We start from the raw sequence: 18,722 nt of genomic DNA on the forward strand, positions 1-18,722 counted from the left end.
CTTCTGAATACTCTACCCCACGCCCTGTGAATGACAAGGCCTGCTACCCTGGCTGGTGGAAATACAAGCTGCATGAGGCCTGGGGTTGTTTCCTCTGCTCCTTTCAGGTGGTTCTTCCCCCAGCCTCAGGTGCTGTCTTTCCCTACATGAGCCGATCACTATTCTGCTGAAGACTCAAGGGGGACCCTCTGCAGTCTCTGGACAAGTTGCTTTGTGCAGCTCTCTCCTTCTGATGCTCTGCCCTGTGAACTCTGGCCACCATGGCCTCCCCAGACTCCTAGAAGCTCCATCTCCTCAACTCAGGAGGACTACCTCACAGAGGGTCCACAGGACTTGCAAAGTGTCCTTACAGCTCCGTCTGAAGCATGCCCAGTTGGGGCTATCCCTAAAAACTCCAACTCTCGTCACTGAATCATCAGTTGCTCTCATGGCACCAACTTTCACTAAAGAATTTCAAAACACTGAAATTAAAGGCCATCTCCTGGGAAGTTTTCTTTCCTTTCTCTTCTTTTTAAATACATAACAGAACGCTCTTTTCAATTGTTTCTCTCTACTTTTGTCCCTGTTTTTTTCTTAGAATCTTCTCATAATAATAAGGGGTATGGGTTCCTTAGAGCCACTGTTTGGACATAGTGAGTGGTCAGTTCAGCCATAGCTCCGAAGACCCAGCTTCTTATGCCCAGAGTTGGCCCTACTCAAAGTCACCTTGGTCAGACCATGGGGGGAAAGCAGAAGGAAAACTGACCTTTAAGAGCCTTGAGTTCCTCGAGTGTAGGCCAAGGATATGGGAAAATAGGAACTCTGTGCATGGTTCCATTGTAAAATGGTGCAACCTCTATAGAAAACAGTATGGAGACTCCTCACAAAATTAAAAATAGAATTCTATATGATCCAGCAGTCTTATTGCTGGGTATACAGCCAAAAGCAGGGTCTCAAAGAGATACTTGCATACCATGTTCATAGCAGCACTATCACAATAGCCAAGAGGTTGAAGCAACCCAAATGTCCACCAACAGAATAATGGATAAACAAAATGTGGTAAATACATGCAATGAAATATTATTCAGCCTTAAAAAGGAAAGAAATCCTGTCACATGCTATAGCAAGGATGAACCTTGAGGACATTATGCTAAGTGAAGTAAGCCAGTCATAAAAAGACAAATACTGTATGATTCCACTTATATGAGATATTTAGAATAATCAAATTCATAGAAACAGAAAGTAAAATGGTGGTTACCAGGGGCTGGGGGAGGGGGAAAAGGGGAGTTGATGTTTAATGGGTATAGAATTTCACATTCGCAAGACGAAAATGTTCTGGAGATCTGTTTTACAACACTGTGAATATACTTAAGACTTCTCACCTGTACACTTAAAACTGGTTAGGGTGGTAAATTTTATGTTATGTATTTTTTACCAAAATAAAAAACATAGAGCCTGGAGCTCCTTCCTGACCTTGACCTTTTTGATTTTGTGATTTTGGAAAGTTACTTAAACTCTCAGCCTCATTTTTCTTATCTTAGATTTTACAGTTACTATAAATTTAAATAAGACAATGTGTGTGAATATTTTGCACCAACTAGATGGTGCTACAAAGATGGAAACCATTATGATCATGGAGGAAAGGGTGGAGAGTGGCCTCGGGAGAACAGCCTGCCTCTAAGCATTGCACCCCAAGTAGCTACTACAGTTATCCCAGAGCTGAAGTGGGGTACCTGTGAGAACAGACAGCAGATGTCGAGCATGCACCAACATGCAACCTCAAAGAGAGGGGACTCTCGGTGGCTTGCTGAGTATCCTCCGAAGTACACAGCCATGAGCAGGACGACAGGAATAAGGTTACTCTTTCCACGCAAAAGCTTAAGGGAGCCTAGTAATGGCAGAAGCTGTAAGTTCTGCAGACAGCAGCTGAGGCTGCAAACCCAAAGACTGTTCATGAGTACCAGGCACAGGCAGGACTCTTGATCAGGCACTGGCCTTGTTAAGGAGAGCTGAGCATACACAAATCCATCAATTTTCTTCTCTGTCTATGAATTTACATTTTATGAATGTCAGATGACTAAGTTGTTCTCACCTTAAAACGCATTTTTCAGATTGGTGGTTTATTTGACAAACCTCAATAAGGTTTTGAGCATTTTAGTTTTAGTTAGGCTTTTTCGGTTGGAAGGAACAGAGGCTCACTCAAGCAAACTCATAAAATGGGGTGTACACTATTATAAAGATACACATGGGACAATGAAGGAGATCTGTAACTCTAAGAACGACACTCGCAAAGAGGTGGATTTGGATTCAGGGCCGTCATTCTTGGATCCTCATTCTGATGGTGCCCATAAACGTGGCTTAGCTACACTCTACTTTCTGCTTCTTTCCATCCTATAACAACTGGCAAGTTCCTTCTATGTTTCTTAGTTCAGATTAATAAATTCATTTTTTCAAGTCTGGCCACAGAGTCATGGGGCCAGGTCTCAGGTGGCTACTCTTAGGTTAGTCTCGAGCTGCCACTGGGGTTGGGCGATGGGGTCAAGGTCAAGTAACTACATATCCATGGCTGTTTCAAAGTCAGGGGCTGTGGGCAGAGCAGTTTCCTTTAGAAACGGTTATGTGTGTCAGGCAATGATTAATGTCTGGGTCTTGGGGAGTATCCAATAAATAATACCTCTCTTCCCCTCCTGGACTCTGAGCAAACTGAGAAATATAACACAAGAGTTAGGCAGACAAGAGATTAAATATTACCGTTAATTCTGATAAAGGCTAAATTGGAAGATATAGCTTCATATTAGAGCATGGGGGTCTGTTGGATGAACCCCAGAATTACGTAGACTTCCCCAGCTAGTCACAGGAATTACTGGGCCAAGCAGAACACCCCACATAGGGTGCATTTCTAGATAAGACTTATGATACAGAAGACTAAAGAAGAACCCCTGTTTCATTCAGACAGTTTGTTCCCAAGAGAAAAAAGAAGAGCTAAGCCATGCATGCCCAGTTTCTTCTTCCCAATGACCAGTCAGATTAGTCACTCCACCTCCCCTGGCGCAGAGTCGGCAAAGGAGTGGAGAGAGGCCAGGAGTGCTACAGTCATTGAGCTCCCTTCACATGAAGGGAAACATCAAGAGGAGAGAAGAGATATTCCTCCCTAACAATTGGCATCTCTATCACAATTGGAACAGTGATTGGCTTAGAACAAAAGGATAAATACAAGTGCAAATTATCACTTTCCAGACTTAATAAACACGGTAAGAGGTAAAAAGCCTCAACAAGTTAAGAAAGCGTCAATTTGAAAAGAGAAGGGTTATTGTGCTGGTGATTGGTAGGTATTCCTGACTGCTGATGAACACCTATAAATATGAATGTTACATTCTCCATGAGCCCTGCAGATCCCCATCTGTCTATCTATCATTGGACAGATGGATACATAGATACAGAGATACGTGGATGATGGATATCTCTCAGAAATCAAATCATGTGAATAAGTACCATAGATGGAACCCTCAAATGGGCCAGATGTAAAAGTTTAGGCCAGTTTTACTTATAGACATGCAAGTGTCAAATTAAAACTCAAGAGCCGTTCTAGCTCTTTTGAAAAGTAGAGATTACTCTCTCCCAATTTGAATGCACCCTCTCTCACGTTCAAGTGGTTAAATTAACCCCTGCTCAGCCCAGCAACTGCAATACTATTGATTGCATATATGACATCTACTAATGTTACTGTAAGTACCAGATAATTGATATCCAAGGCCTCCAGTCTTCCTAATATAGATAGGCCTCTACCACATGGGTCTTGAGCAAATCCTCGCTCTTAATCACAGGTCATGTGACCTCGGTCGTGTTATTTAACCTCTATGATTCTGAGGTTTTCTCTCTGTAAATGGGGTTAATAATAGAATCTCCCTCTTAGGATCGTTGTGAGGATTCAATGAATTAATACGTATGGAGCATTTAGCTCTGTGCCTGGCACCTAGTTTTGCCCAGGAAGTGTTAGTACGTAGAGTAATATGGTGAGGAAAGCAGTGTTTGTGTAGTAACGTTGTGGCAGGAAAATGGGCGATGCTTCCAACGCTTTCTAGGCTTCACATGTGAGCTGACATGCCCAGAAAATACTCTGCTTGATTTAGTTTCGCAAATGGAGAAAGTACTACTGGGTGGTAAACTCATTTATGCTCTTAGCTGCAAGACTTTGAATGTCTTTGGTATAACACCTTAAGAGACCAAAAGATGATGTCTTTCCATAAAAGTTTGACTTATTTATCTCTACTTCTCACTGTTTATGTCACGCTGTCATTTTATGTGTTTCCTTCTTTTTCTTGCTTTATTCATTAACTAACCATGATCATATAAATCAAATTTAAAATGTTACCTAAAATTCTATATTTTTCCTAATTAAAATGCAGACAATAAATGAAGCTGAGTATAATGAACTGATGTGGAAAGTTCTCCTAGATGTTAGGATGACTGAAAGAACCAAGTGTAATCTCCTTTATGAAAGAGAGAGAGGGAGAGAGAAAGAAAGGAAGGGAGAAAGGAAAAAAGAAAGAGAAAGAAGACAAGACAAGGAATCAACGTCTAACTATGCAAAAAAGGGTAGAAGAAGTTCTAGAAGGATCTCTCCAAAACCATTATCACGAAGACTGATAGTGGGGGGGAAGGGAAAAGATAAGTTAAGAGTCGAGAAAATAAGGGGCACCTTTAATTTTTACTTTGCGTTGTTTGAGTTTTTTAAGAACAAGAAATATGCACTGAGCCCTCATATGATTTTGGAAACGTAATGGAGACACTGAAATGAAAGCCCTGTTACTTTATCCCACCAGTGAACCGGACTCTTCCTTATTTTCTTCCTTTTGGTTCAGTCGCCTCCTAAAGCAGGTGTCTTCTCCTAGCTCGAGGTTTGGTCGTCCCTGTCTTCATACAAACACCTAGCAGACTAAGCGGGGCCCCAGGACCTGGTCTTCCCCGCGGGCGCCTTTTCGCGGGCTCATTTGTCCCCATGTCCCCTAGGCGGCCCTGAGAGCTTCCATCCTCGCCCGGGACGGCACCACCGCCGCGGCCATCGTCTTCCTGAGCGACCGCCTCCTGTACGGGCTCGACGCTTCCCGGCCGCTGCTGCAGGTCGCCCAGGGGCTCCACCGGCTGCAGCCCGCCGCGCCCGTCGCCCCGCAGCTGGTGATTCGCCAGGCGCGCGTCTCCATCAACGCAGGTAGCGCCGCGCCCCGGCCGCCGGGCCGCGCTGGACCAGGCGGGAGCCCCGCGCCCCGCGCACAAAGGCCCCGGCGCGAGGCGCGAGGCGCGTCAGAGCCAGGGGCGCTAGAGAAAATTGTGAAAGGGTGTGGAAAATACTAATTGGAGCTTTTGTCTTCTAACAAATCTGTCCTGCTGCTTTCAAACAGGGGTATCTGAATTGCTCTACTTCTGACCAAGAGCCTTTAGAAAGCAGATTAGAATTCTACTATTTTCTCTTAGCTCCCCGTCTCCTTTCTGTAGGGCCACTTGACTATGCTAACAATAGAGCTGACAAACCCACTGAAGTAATCTGAGGGGTCTTTCATCGCTTGGAACACCGGTACACTACCTGATTAGGCCTTAAAGTATCTTTTTTTTTTCCTTCTGTCACTTTGAATGAAATGAAAAAGGAGGCTGACATTCTAACTTAGGACATAATGTAGAGGGGTTGGAGGGGAGAGGGGCCTGCTATGCCTTACAGCGAAGTCCACTTCCATGGAATTCATGAATTATTTAAATTCCCGATAACCATGAGGGTTAGCAACTGTGTGGCCTGGTAGTCTCAGTTCCAAGAGCGAAGGAATAAAGGACAAAAACAGAAGGGAAGTTGCTCCTCCCAGAATCAGGACTGGCTCAGTTTTTTAATTGGTTTTCGCTATTGTTATTAACAGCTCTGGTCGTTAAGAGGTTAAAATATCTTTACTGCATTTCCTTGAAAAGGAACTGTACTAACTATCCTAAATGGGACAATTGCTGGATGCAGAGAGGGGCAGAGATAAAAGGACATGGGAGAAATGGGCTTCTGGAGGTTAACGTTCAAAAACCCAAGTTCCTTCTCTTTCCAGTTCTTGCGGCTGTGCGTAAATTGAGCCCGCATCTTATTACTACTTTTCTAGAGGAACTCGGGGACAGAGTGGAACTTAGGGAAAAGTTTCTTCCTTTAAATGTCCCTCATTTGGGACATTTCATAATGTTTGGGGTGTGAGGGAAACCTAACAGCTAATGTTGCTTCTGATGGCATCAGATGGCAATGATGTGTGAGCAGAGCATGGAGCCGCAGGGGTACGACCCGGGGCCGAACGGTGAGGGCCAGGCGTGCACAAGCAGAGTTCTGATGCTGACTCTCGTCAAGTGGAACAGAGTCAGTGCGGCCTGTTTTATGATATACAGAATTGCTGTGGGGTGACATGGAAATTGAGATCAAATGGTAAGCAGGCATGTTGCTAGCTTTGCTTTGATACAAAGTAATCTGAGCTGGTTGGTTGGTTGGTTTTGTTATTTCTCTCGTGTCTCTAACCAAGGTGGGCTAGAGCTTTTCTCCTGATAAGGTGTAAGCCTCGATGTCATCGTGAGCAGTATTCTCCTCTGCTCACACGTCTCGTGTCTAAGACAAAGGTTCTAGATCTTACTCTCCGACAGTTGGAGTTGTCTTTTCCTCAGAGGTACTCCCAGAAGCGCCACAAGAAGACAAACCCAGCCTCAGAGTTGAGGGCTTCTTTGTAAGCTTCTGGCCCCAGACGTCTCTTGAGCCTCCGCCTGCACTGGGGGTCTCAGAGGAAGAGGGACTTAGAGCAGGGGGTGTCCTGGGAAGAGAAGATGGTACAGTGAAAGGCTCTCAATGCCCAGCATTGGGGGCTCCTGGGCGGGAGAAATGAGAGGGATCCATGATACTTTAAGGGCAGGGACAAGGAAGAAAGGTAACATGAGGGACAGCACAGTCTTCCTGTTGTCCCCTCTGACCCAGCCCTTCCTGGTGTCCACTCAGAACACCTTCCAAAGGGCAAAGCTTTCAGCGTAATGAGATTTCAGAGGTAAGAGAGGATGCCCTGGCCTGCCCAGCTCACTCTTGCCTGAAATTAAGAGACAAAACCTTTCAAGGCACAATCAGAGATACGGGTTCAGACTTCCAATTCCGTCAACGTGGAGGACTGAGCAAGTGCAGAGTCTTCTCCCATCACATCAATATGGTGAATTAAAGATTTCTTTAAGGTGTCTGTAACACGGAAGGCATTCAAAGTCAGAGTGGGGGATTCAAAAAGCAATGGTGAATACAGAATTTGGTAAATGCACAGGTTAATCTAAATAAGATAGAAAGAAAAGGAAATTCTAGGGCAATATCACTTATATAATTTATAAGATGCAAAAATCCTAAAATATTAGCAAATTGATCAGCATTATATTAGATTAATAATAATACATTACAGTCAAGTAAGGTTTACTCCAGATACATAAAGATAGTTAATATATGTTCACCTAAATTGATTTGAAAAGTATTTTATAAAATTTTAAACCTAGTTATGTTAAAAATACAAATTGGGGGCTGGCCTGTGGTGTAGTGGTTAAGTTCACATGTTCTGCTTTGGCAGCCCACGGTTCGCAGGTTTGGATCCTGGGTGCAGACATATGCACTGCTCATCAAGCCGTGCTGAGCCAGCGTCCCACATACGAAATAGAGAAAGATTGGCACAGATGTTAGCTCAGCAACAATCTTCCTCAAGCAAAAAGAGGAAAATTGGCAACAGATGTTAGCTCAGGGCTAATCCTCCTCACCAAAACAAAAAAATTACAAACTGGAGTTAAAGATGTTATCAGTCAGGTGCAATCAGGAGGCAGAAATCACACCGTAATTTGAGCAAGGAAAGTTTAATATAATTATTAACTGTATCAGGGGATTAGAGTAATGAGGGATGGCTAGTGAGATGTAAAGAGAACTCTAAAGAATACAGGATAGGTAGTTTTAAGGAGCAGCCACTATCCCTTGGACTGAGCTAGAGCGCCTGAGAAAGAGCTCCCAACCCCACACCCAAGTACGCCTGCACTGAGATCCAGACCTTGTTGGAGAGGGCATAGTCATGGCTCACTGGATGGCAAAGAAGTCAAGGTTCCAGGCCACAGAACTCACTGGAAATCCACCCTCTTGGGTTCTGGGGGAAGCCGTCCACAGAGAGGTGACTTGGAACTTACCATAAAGCTGCCTTTATGGAATGCCAGGGGGAGACGTCCATGGGGAGGTGCCTTACTGGCGACACGCCACTGTGAAGTCGCTTGACAGGATGCTGGAGGGAGCTGCTTGCCTCTGGGTGCTGCTGACCTTTGCACACTGGGCAGCTGGGTGCTGGAGAAACTGCCCGTGTTGCAGTAAGTCAGGCACAGGAGAAGCCAGGAACACTGCAGGAAGCATGCATTAGAGAAGCTGTATGCACTGCAAGAGCCTGGCAAGAGAAGCATACAAACTCAGGAAGAGAAGCACCTTCCCCATGGGTCCTTCCACACCATCTAATACAAAGCTGGCAAAGGAGAAGTGCTTACAAGGTCCAGACCCATTACCGCAAAGCAGGCCATGAAAGGTTCATTTGGACCCGAAAGGCAATAAGTTGGTAATTGCACAAGAGGGAACTTTCTCAACTAGATAAAGGGAAACAACCAAAACCTTCAGCAAAACTAATGATGAAAAGTTAGGAGTATTCCTTTTAAAAGCAAGTCAAGAAAAAACGCATCTTGTTACCACTTCTATTCGATACTGACCTGGAAACCTTCCCAATGCAGTGAGAAGAGAAAAAGAAACAAGAGGTATGAAGATTCGAAGTGAATAAACAAAATTAGGATGATTTGTAGATAGTATGATTGCCCCCATAGAAAACTTGAAGAAATCCACAGATTATTAGAATTAAGAAATTCAGCACGGTGGGTGAATACAGTATCAGCATATGTTTAAATGCCCATCCTTATGTATCAGCAAAATCTGATTAGAAAACATAACTTTTGGGGCCACCCTAGCGGTGCAGTGGTTAAGAGCGCAGGTTCTGCTTTGGCAGCCCAGGATTCGCCAATTCGGATCTTGGGTGCAGACATGGCACCGCTTGGCACGCCATGCTGTGCTAGGCATCCCACATAGAAAGTAGAGGAAGATGGGCATGGATGTTAGCTCAGGGCCAGTCTTCCTCAGCAAAAAGAGGAGAATTGGCAGTAGTTAGCTCAAGGCTAATCTTCCTCAAAAAAAATAAATAAATAACTTTTAAGAAGAGAGAGCTTTGATAAAATGCATTCACACAGGTATTTCATGTTATTGCTCTCTTTTTGAATACATTCATATGAATGAATTTTAATCAGACCCTAACTCATTATTTCCGATGCTGATTTTATTTCTTCTTCCTTTTGACAAATATATGTTGAAAGCCTCTGTGTGGCGGGAATTACAGTAGGCCTTGGAGATACTCATAAAGATGATCAAGACGTGGTTCATGATTTTCAAGTAGCTCAAGTTAGGGGAGGAGACAGATCATAAACAACTACCAAAAAGTGTAAAACAATGTGGTTTAAAATAGAGAGAAAGTTAGAAAGGAAAGAAGGAAGAAGGGAGGGAGGGAGAGGAGGGGGAGAGAGAGAGAAAGGGAAGGAGGGAGAAGGGGAGGAAAGAAAGGAGGAGCTCAGCAAATTTAAAAAATTGGGAGGAAAAGGTAGGAAATTGGAAATACTGCTTTGTTTGAGGACAGAAGGAGACTGTGAGCAAAGAAAATTATATCCTGCATGGCCAAAAACAGGCCTCTACCAAACTATCATGTTGGACACTGATCTTAAACGCTGGTGACTCTGGGAAGCAGCTTAGCGCAAGAGAGAGTTCACATGCTTTGTTCAGATGGATGGGTCATGTTACCAGCCTCTGTGGGGCCCATTTCCTCATCTGTGAAATGAAGATCATAAAAGTCCTGTGTATACAGTAGTGCCTCCTCATCCTCGGGGATATGTGCCAAGACCCCCACTGGATGCCTGAAACCGAGGACAGTACCGAACCCTATATAATAAATATAGTATACTATATTTTTTCATACACATACATACCTACAATAGTTTAATTTATAAATTAGGCACAGTAAGAGATTAACAACAACTAATAAAATAGAATAATAATAACAATATACTGTAATAAAAGTTAGCCATAGATCTTAGCAACCTCAACATATGATTTTTTTCCCTTAAATTGAGAATTTCACTTTTTCACCTAAAGGAAGCACTTTACGGCTTCTCTTTGGCATATCCGAGTTGCCAGCATCACTCCTCTTGTACTTTGGGACCGTTATTAAGTAAAATAAGGGTTATTTGTGCACAAGCACTGCGATACAGCGACAGTGAATCTGATAACAGAGACAGCTGCTAAGTGACCAAGGGCAGGTAGCGTGTATACAGCATGGATCCACTGGACGAAGGGATGAGTTATGTCCCAGGAGAGATCAAGCAAGACAGCAAGAGATGTCATCAGGCTACTCAGAACTGCACACAATTGAAGACTTATGAATTGTTTATTTCTGGAATTTCCGTTTAGTATTTTTGGACCTCAGGTAACTGAAACTGCAGAAAGTGAAACCACAGATAAGGGGGGACTACTGTAATTTAGAACAATGCCCAGCATATAGCATGCACTTCATAAATGGTGGCTCTTACTATTATGACCTTGAAGGCAGGGACTCAACCTTGTTCATCATTCCATCTCCAGCTGTCAGCAGAGTCCCTGACACTTTCAAATATTGTTTGGATGAATAACAGACATTCACTGAGTATCTGCTATGTGCCAAGCATTGTTAGAGAGATACATGCGACAGAGCAGTGCATGCAATGGACAAGACCCCCTACTGTTTTAGAGTTTACATTCTGACCACAACAATTCACATCCCTCCCACGTGCGATCTAGTCTTACCCCTCCCTGAGTGTCATCCCGTGAAGGCATCCGGCCCTAGGTTCAGGATCTCGTCCTCTGAATCAAGTCTAGGGACAGACAAGACAAGTCTTCTCAAGTGCTGCTTCTAGGGCACAGAGACTTGTGAACTAAAAGTCAAGTTTTCTACCCTCCAACACAACCAGCATAAAATGGGGAGATAGCTTTGAACACTCCTGTCCAGAACAGAGGGACATGAGAGTCCAACAGCTGTCACTATGTCCATAGTCATCTAAAATCCAGCCAGACATATGTCCCAAGTCTTCCTTCTGGGGACGTTAAGACTCCCGTCCTCTCTTTGGGAGTGGGTCCCCTCAGCTCTTGGACTTGTCCTCTCAGTCATCCTTCCTTTTCCATGGGACATTTCTTGTGAACATTTCTCAGCCTGCTCCATGCTCATAGGAAGGTGGGGTCCCAGTTGGGTTTCATTTTGAGCTATCACTGCCCTTCTTAGACTAAGCTGATACAATTCCTTTAAATACGTTGTAGCCTTTCAATGCATTGAATTAGACAAAAGCCATGCCTACAATTATCTGTGAGCTCTACCCTGGTTTGAAAATCAAGGTGCTATGGAACAGAACCCTTAAGATTCTTAGGAGCTCTTTTGCCTGGTCAAGAGGGTCTGAGGTCTTGGCAAAGGGTTTAGTAGCCACACCCTTGATCTGATCTTGGCTACATCTTACTGCCAGTACCCGGGATTTGATCTTTACCCCTAGGTTTTATTTTGAAAATGTCTTACTGGCCGGAAAGGCTATTCTGGGCCTTTTATATTTCTTCTAAATCCTTCTTAAAAATCAAATAGTTCCTTCTTTAGTGCCCCTTTCTTCCCACACTGCATCCTAGGTGCTAACAGAGGTCAGTTTGGTACTTTCAGCCTCTTCCTGAGTATCTCCTTTCTAGATACACAACTTCATTGGTTATATTTTCTATTTTCCCCATTACTACTGGAGACCATGTTGCCCAACTTTCCACCACTTTATAACGTGTGCTGTCTTTTCTCAAACCTCCAGTAACAATTTCCTCACTGCCCTTTCAGTCTCCTCAACGTCTCTCAAGCTTGCACCCGACCCTTAGTTCCTCAGCCGGTGCTGGACACTCTGTTTCTGCTACAGTTGTATCCCGCTTTAGGCACCCAGTTTCTGTTACCTATTGCTGTATTACAATCCACCCCATAACTTACTGGCTTAAAACAATAATAATTTATTACTTCTCATAATTTTGTAGTTCAACTGGGCAATTCTTTTATTTTAAGTAGTGTTGCCTGAGAAGGTGAGACTGCTGGAAGGTCCAAAGTGGTCTTGCTCCCACAGCAGGCACGTGATACTGGCTGCCGGCCAGGAGCTCAGCTGGGCCATCAGGTGAGGGCCGCAGTTCTCTCCTGCCTGGGCCTCTCCTTGTGGCTGCTTCGGCTTCCTCACAGCATGGTGGCTGGGTTCAGAGTGGTGAAGGTAGAAGTTATAGATCTCTTAAAGCCCAGAATAGAAAGGTACACAGTGTCCCCTCTGCCACATTCCGTTGGTCACAACAGGTCACAGGGCCAGTTCACACTCGAGGAGAAGGGAAATAAACTCTAGATTCCACTTCTTGATGGAGGAATGGCAAGGTGACCTTACAAAAGAGCACGTGGGATGGAAGATATTGACGTGACCTCCTTTGGAAACACAACCTACCACAGCCAGGTGTATGTCTGTGGGTGCAATTTGAACTAGGCTGGTCAGGGAAGGCCTTATGAGACAGGGACATCTGAGCAAAGACCTGAAGAAGAGGGGGCGCAAGCCTTGGAGATATTTAGGAGAGACACATTCCAGACTAAAATAATTGTACAAAGACCCTGATGTGGGAACAAGCCTGGAGGGTTCAAGAGACAGCAAGGAGGCCACTGTCCCCAAAGAAGAGGGAGTGAGAGTCGGGGGAAGAATGCTGGAGATGATGCCAAAGAAGTCTCAGGGGCCAGGTCAGGTAGGGCCTAGAGGCACCTGGAAGAAGGGATGGATAAAAGGGTAAATTATTGCATTTCCTCCTTAGAGAACAACAGCTGTCCATAGATTAGGCCCCTCCTATGTGGTGGTCACCAAAATAAGTGAAAAGTTTAGAAAGACCCACCCTACCCCTTCCCCCATCAAAATCCCTTCTTGATAATTCTGTAAATAGTCCTGTTCATGCGCAACTCTGTTCCACTTCTTGAGGTGCGGTTCTCACAGCACGGAAAAACAGCCTTTTACAAGGTTTGCCTTGAGTTCTCAAGCCTTACTCTGTATCAATGAATTATTTATTCACAGGAGTGAGTTTATGTATTTATATATATGAATCTAATTGCCATTTCAGATCCTGTACAACTCCCACCTTGCCAATTCCTGAATTCATCTTGTTTCTCACTTTTATAAATGATGTACTTATTGATGTTAAACTCTAAAATAGAATGTTTCCAAGAGAGGTTATGGTCCCTGTTAAAACGTGTTAATCTCAGAGCGTGAACTCCTCATGGTATTTAAAACACATGTTCCAAACTAATTGTGTGGCGTGTGGCTGCTGGTTTTCAGGGAAACTTTTGAAAGCAGAGTATATCCTGGGCAGCCTGATCAGCAACAACGGAGCAACAGGTAAGGAGCTTTCATATCTCCACACGACCTTCTGCCTCTGTCCCCAGCAGCGTCCTAGTTTAAGAACAATTTACTGACGTAAAGGACACTGTAACTAGCCGTTCGCAGAACGACCTGGGACTGGCTCTGCCACTGATGAATGAAGTCACTTTGGCCAAGCAGCCTACTTCTCTGTGTCTCCATTTTCTCTAATCAAAAACAAAAACAATCAAGGCTTCTAATATTTCCCCGCTTCACTGTAGTTTGTTATCTAATGAGCCATAGTGTTAAAGCAGGTAGCTCTCTGGACCTCAGAAAGGGCTCTGTAGTGAACTTGAGAAGAATTTTGAATGGGAATAAGACTCTGAGTTCAGAAGAATACACATATGGCTTTATGTATTTAAATGATTTGGAAAGTAAATTTGATTTGCTACATAAGAACTTCAATAAGAACTTATTTTGAAACGGATTTCTTTCAATATTTAATCACATGTAAAAGGAATCAAGTCCTAATAGTTCAGTAACAAATCATCTAAGCCTTCAGATACCTTGTCTGAATTTCTGGGCATTTAAGTCAACACCTTTCCCGATCAGTTGAACACAATTTCCAGTAGACTCTTAAGCTCAATATGCTTGGATGTAAGGTCCCAAGCTCCAAGAAACTTGTAGATGTTTCTAGTGGGGAGGTAGTTTGGAATTTAAATCTTTTTTTTTTTTTTGAGGAAGATTAGCCCTGAGCTAACTTCTGCCAATCCTCCTCTTTTTGCTGAGGAAGACTGGCCCTGAGCTAACATCCGTGCCCATCTTCCTCTACTTTCTATCTGGGATGCCTACCACAGCATGGCTTGCCAAGCGGTGCTGCGTCCTAACCAGCTGATCCAAACCAGCGAACCCCAGGCCACCGAAGCAGAATATGCAAACTTAAGCTCTGTGCCATGGGACCAGCCCCTGGAATATAAATCATGACCACACACCCCTCCTTTGTGGCCACCATCACTAACCTACAATATGCACTCTTCTCATCTTCTACACCCTACATATGCATACACACACACACACACACATACAGTAGGATTAAAGGCTAGGGAGAAAATAAAGAGGGCAATGTGACAGAGAATAACGGGGGGGACGTGTAATAATAAATTAGACTCTACTTTTGGTGTTTCACCACTGACAGCTTTCAGGTCTCAGCATTCCCTATGCCTTTTGCCCCACGTCTGGACGGGCTGATTCATCAGTAAACCCTGGCTCAGCTTGCGGGAACCTTTACTCTGGCCCCACACTCTAGTCACAATAAAAACCAGAGCCACTCACTGCTCTCTTCATTCAAGTCAGACAGACCAGCTTGGTGCCTGCCCTGCTCTCCTCAGAAAGGCTCACTGTGTGAGTAGTAAATCTTTTCACACCCTCTTGGTGCCTATGTGGAGTCATCAGTTTTCACGTCCAAACCAATTTGGGGTGAACGGGATGTATCCCACCCTCCATGAGGCAACCCCAAGACAGTGGGGTAAGACTGTAGGTAAATCAACCCGCGGAGGCCATTGAGGCGACAGCATTGAGGCTGAGACCTGAAGTGGGAGAAGGAGCAGGTCTCCTCAGGAGCCAGAGGGAAGGGGTCCCAGGCAGAGGCAAGGCAAGTGCAGATGCCAGGAAGCCAGAGACGGCTGCCACTATCAGGAACACAGATGAAGCGGCATGCAGAGCACGCGTATTAAGGGGAGAGCTGGAGACCAGGCAGGAGAGCTCCCGTGAAGCCTTGCAGGTTACAGCAAGGACCTTACTCTAAATGTAGAGAAGAGACCGTCTCTCGAATCTGTATCCTGTGTGCTCCTGATGGCTTCTATGAAAATAATTTTATTTTACAGACTATTTCTTAAATAATTCAAGGCCAAAAATGCTTTTCTTTTCCCCTCCTTTTATTGTAGGTACCTGGCTGTACAGAAATGAAAGTGACAAGGTCCTGGTGCAGGCGGTCTGCATACAGATCAGAGGGCAAATTCTGCAGAAGCTAGGTACCGGCATGAAACATTAGCTCCTCTCAAGGCTCCTTGGCACAGTGTGGCTACGAGACTTTACTGTGGAATGTTCTTACTGTGTCTGGTTAAAATTGTTAATCCCCACTTCCCTTAGTTTCCTATAGAATTATATACATATAATTAATACTTTAAAATCCAAACTAAAGTGTTGGAAAATTTTTAACAGAGGATGATAATTGTTAATCGTGTAAATAGTGGAGATAATTATGTATATATTAATATATATTTGCATAATCTATAATAATTCCTACTGTTTCCCTGTGAAAGGGAAAACGCATCTGTATTAAACCAACTGGAAAACAGATTGCTGATACTCCAGCAGATCGTTGTCTGTTGATTGCTACCAGTCTAATCCCGCCCTCAACTTTCCTAACAGCTCAATGCATCTTCTTCCTGTATTAGTTTGCAAAGCTGTTTTCTAACACAAGAGCACAGATACTGGTGGTTTTTCCATCTCCCCCTTTTTTTCAGGGATGTGGTATGAAGCGGCAGAGCTAACGTGGGCCTCCATCGTAGGCTATCTGACACTTCCTCAGCCTGATAAAAAGGTTGGTTTTTGGTCTAGTGCTTTTTTTCTCCTTTCCTATGTTTGTGTGTGGATGTTTATCTCCTTACGGCACAATTCAGTTTATCGTTGAAGAGTTTTGTTGTCCTGTGTTTATTGAGTCTATGTGGGCGTAGGACGAAGAGCATTTGGTAACTTCCTCCTGTGTCTCGCTCTGTCCTCGCTCACTGCTGGACTCCTGGCACACATGTAGTGTCTCTAAATTCATTTGTAACTATTTATATATTGCAACTATTTATATATTTACTTCTACTATCCATTTGTCCATCTATTTCGTCGTATATTTAGCCTTTATCTGACTCCATAGCGAAGTCGAGATGGCCAAGTAGCTCATATATAAAGTCATTTTCCACAAGTTGAGTGAGCAGAGACATCAATTAATTGTTCACGTAGCATCTTTATTCAAGAAACTGAGAGGCGGTATTCGCTTTCCTACCTGGTGTTTTCATTCTCTGTATCTCTGTGGGTATCTTCTCCTCATGACCTGAAGCATTGGGTTGTCACCTTTCCCTGAGCTGTGTTAGCAGCACTCTTGCCTACTGTCCTTTTATGACTCAGACAGAATGGACGTGAGGACTTTTGCTGGGCCAGTTCTTCAGCCCTGGCAGTGTGTTAGGTTAGTTTTGGTGATCCAGCGAGGCCCAACTAAGAAATGGCTGCGTTTACTTGAGGTCCATGTCCTCAGGATGTGATGATCTTTCATGCCCCGTGGTATCTAGTTTAAAAGCATTTCTAGTGTCATAATTGTAATAATAAGCAATGGCTCATATGGAGAGCTAATTATTGCCTTTGCGCCTTGAGATGGAGTCCTGATTTGTTTTGTCTGTCTTTTCCTTACAGGGTATCTCCACATCACTAGGCACCCTGGCAGACATCTTTGTTTCCATGAGCAAGAAAGATTATGAAAAGTTTAAAAACAATCCACAAATTAACTTGGTAATTATCACTCGTCAAAACTAGGTGGCCGAGGGACATCACCTACAAAGTTGCCACCATTCTCTCGGAGGTTGGTTAGCCAATCCCACTGTCTTTCCGGGGTCAGGAAGTGGTGTCTCCCCTCTTTGGATAATGGGAGCAATCCCAGGGACAGTTCCTATGCTGTCCTATTTGGCTTTATTATCACAGCAGCAGACATACAGAGGGTACTGAAAAGTGACTGGTGAGTGAATGAAAGAATATCATCAAAGTGATAAATGCTTTGAATCCCACTTATTTCCTTTCAAATTATCCTGAAATTCAGTTTCCACATGTGAGCCATCTCAATGATAAGGCAAAGGGGTAATAATTTTAAAACTTTAATTCCCATCTGTTCAAATCAGAGCATCAGTCACCTGTCCAGGCTCTTATCCTTAATAAAAAGGATTACTAACATTTATACATGGCTTTACAATTCAGAAAGGTTGCGTGTATATGTATACGATCCACATAAAATCCTACCAGCTAAGTGGAGCTAAATGCATTGTTCCTATTTTAGAAGAAAATAAACTGAGGTCCAGACAATTAAGTGACCTCTGCAGTTTGCACAACCGGTAAGAGAGAGACCTGAGAGCAGAACTCAGGTCTCTGACCAGCCCACAGCATTGGCACAGACATTGAACTGCTTTCTGCACTGCACTGAAATTGCGATTTTAATGTTATCATCAATATTGCCATTTTTATTAAATACCAAACTGACGTTTGTAACTGTAGGCAATACTAATTATTGTAGCACAAGAACACGAACAACGTGCTGCTAGTAATCTGAATTTTAGCAACATGGTGCTTTTGCTCAGACCAAAACACAGGGAAAGGGTCACATCCTTCATTCAGTGACGTTGTCCCTGCTGATCATTAAAAGTGCAAACTGTCTTCCCACCCTGGACCTCCCTGACCGCTTCCCCACTTTATTTTCCTCTGGAGCACTTATCGCCATCTCAATTACTATGCATTTCACTTATTCTGTGTATTGGCCAATCTCTTCCCCTCAGTAGACAGTAAGCTCATTGCAGGCCCACTGTGTGCTTTCTCCTTCGTGTCTAGAACAGTGCCTGGCACGTGGCAGTACTCAATACATATTTCTAGAATGAATGAATGAGTCTTAATTGCTGTGAAATTGTAAATCAAAGGGCTCTTTGCCAAGAACAATGCAGAAATCATCAATCTGGCTGCAAAATATGCAGAGTTCCTGTGAACAAAGAGCTGCCACAATCCTCCGAAGAAACGTGTCTGAATTCTTTTGCACTGGCGGGCATTGTGAACTTGTGCACATATTAGGCCTCTGTGGGGTAGGGGTGGGGCTGGATAGTGTGTGGGTGCTGGGGGAGAGGATGGCCAACGCCCTGGGGTCCTTGGACTGACTTACTCTGTCTTGGCACTGTTTTGAAATGGTTATAATGAGGGGCCGGGTATCCCTCAGAGTCCTGACAGAACAGCAAAGGCATCTCCTAGCCTGTCTTTTGCTAATGGATAAATAATTGTCCACACTACACTTGGCTTCTGTTTCCTTGCAGAGCCTGCTGAAGGAGTTTGCCCACCACTTGCTGTCAGCCGTGGAAGCCTGCAAGCTGGCAGCCGCCTTCAGTCCCTACACGCCCCTCTTCGTGCTCACCGCTGTGGTAAACAGAGGGCTGCCCTCGCTGGAC

At 44.0% G+C, this 18,722-nt stretch overlaps 1 protein-coding gene across 15 annotated transcripts in view; it reads left to right on the forward strand.

Annotated features, from left to right (window-relative positions):
• The window catches only part of ALPK1 (alpha kinase 1), a 106,451-nt gene that overhangs the window by 76,019 nt on the left and 11,710 nt on the right, over positions 1-18,722 (forward strand). For 10 of the 15 annotated variants that reach the window (XR_011501848.1, XM_070504591.1, XM_070504588.1 and 7 more), the window contains 6 exons: positions 4,990-5,188; positions 13,462-13,521; positions 15,426-15,512; positions 16,008-16,084; positions 16,942-17,037; positions 18,591-18,695. Coding sequence is in view for 14 of the 15 variants with exons in the window: in XM_070504591.1 (XP_070360692.1) it covers positions 4,990-5,188; positions 13,462-13,521; positions 15,426-15,512; positions 16,008-16,084; positions 16,942-17,037; positions 18,591-18,695 (624 nt within the window). In the remaining variant the exon portion in view is untranslated. Of the gene's footprint in view, positions 1-4,989; positions 5,189-9,605; positions 12,280-13,461; positions 13,522-15,425; positions 15,513-16,007; positions 16,085-16,941; positions 17,038-18,590; positions 18,696-18,722 lie in introns of those variants that run through there. The other 5 variants (XM_070504597.1, XM_070504596.1, XM_070504595.1 and 2 more) reach the window with 3 other exon arrangements.

This window comes from Equus asinus, chromosome 3 (genome assembly GCF_041296235.1).
Source record: "Equus asinus isolate D_3611 breed Donkey chromosome 3, EquAss-T2T_v2, whole genome shotgun sequence".
NCBI lineage: Eukaryota > Metazoa > Chordata > Mammalia > Perissodactyla > Equidae > Equus > Equus asinus.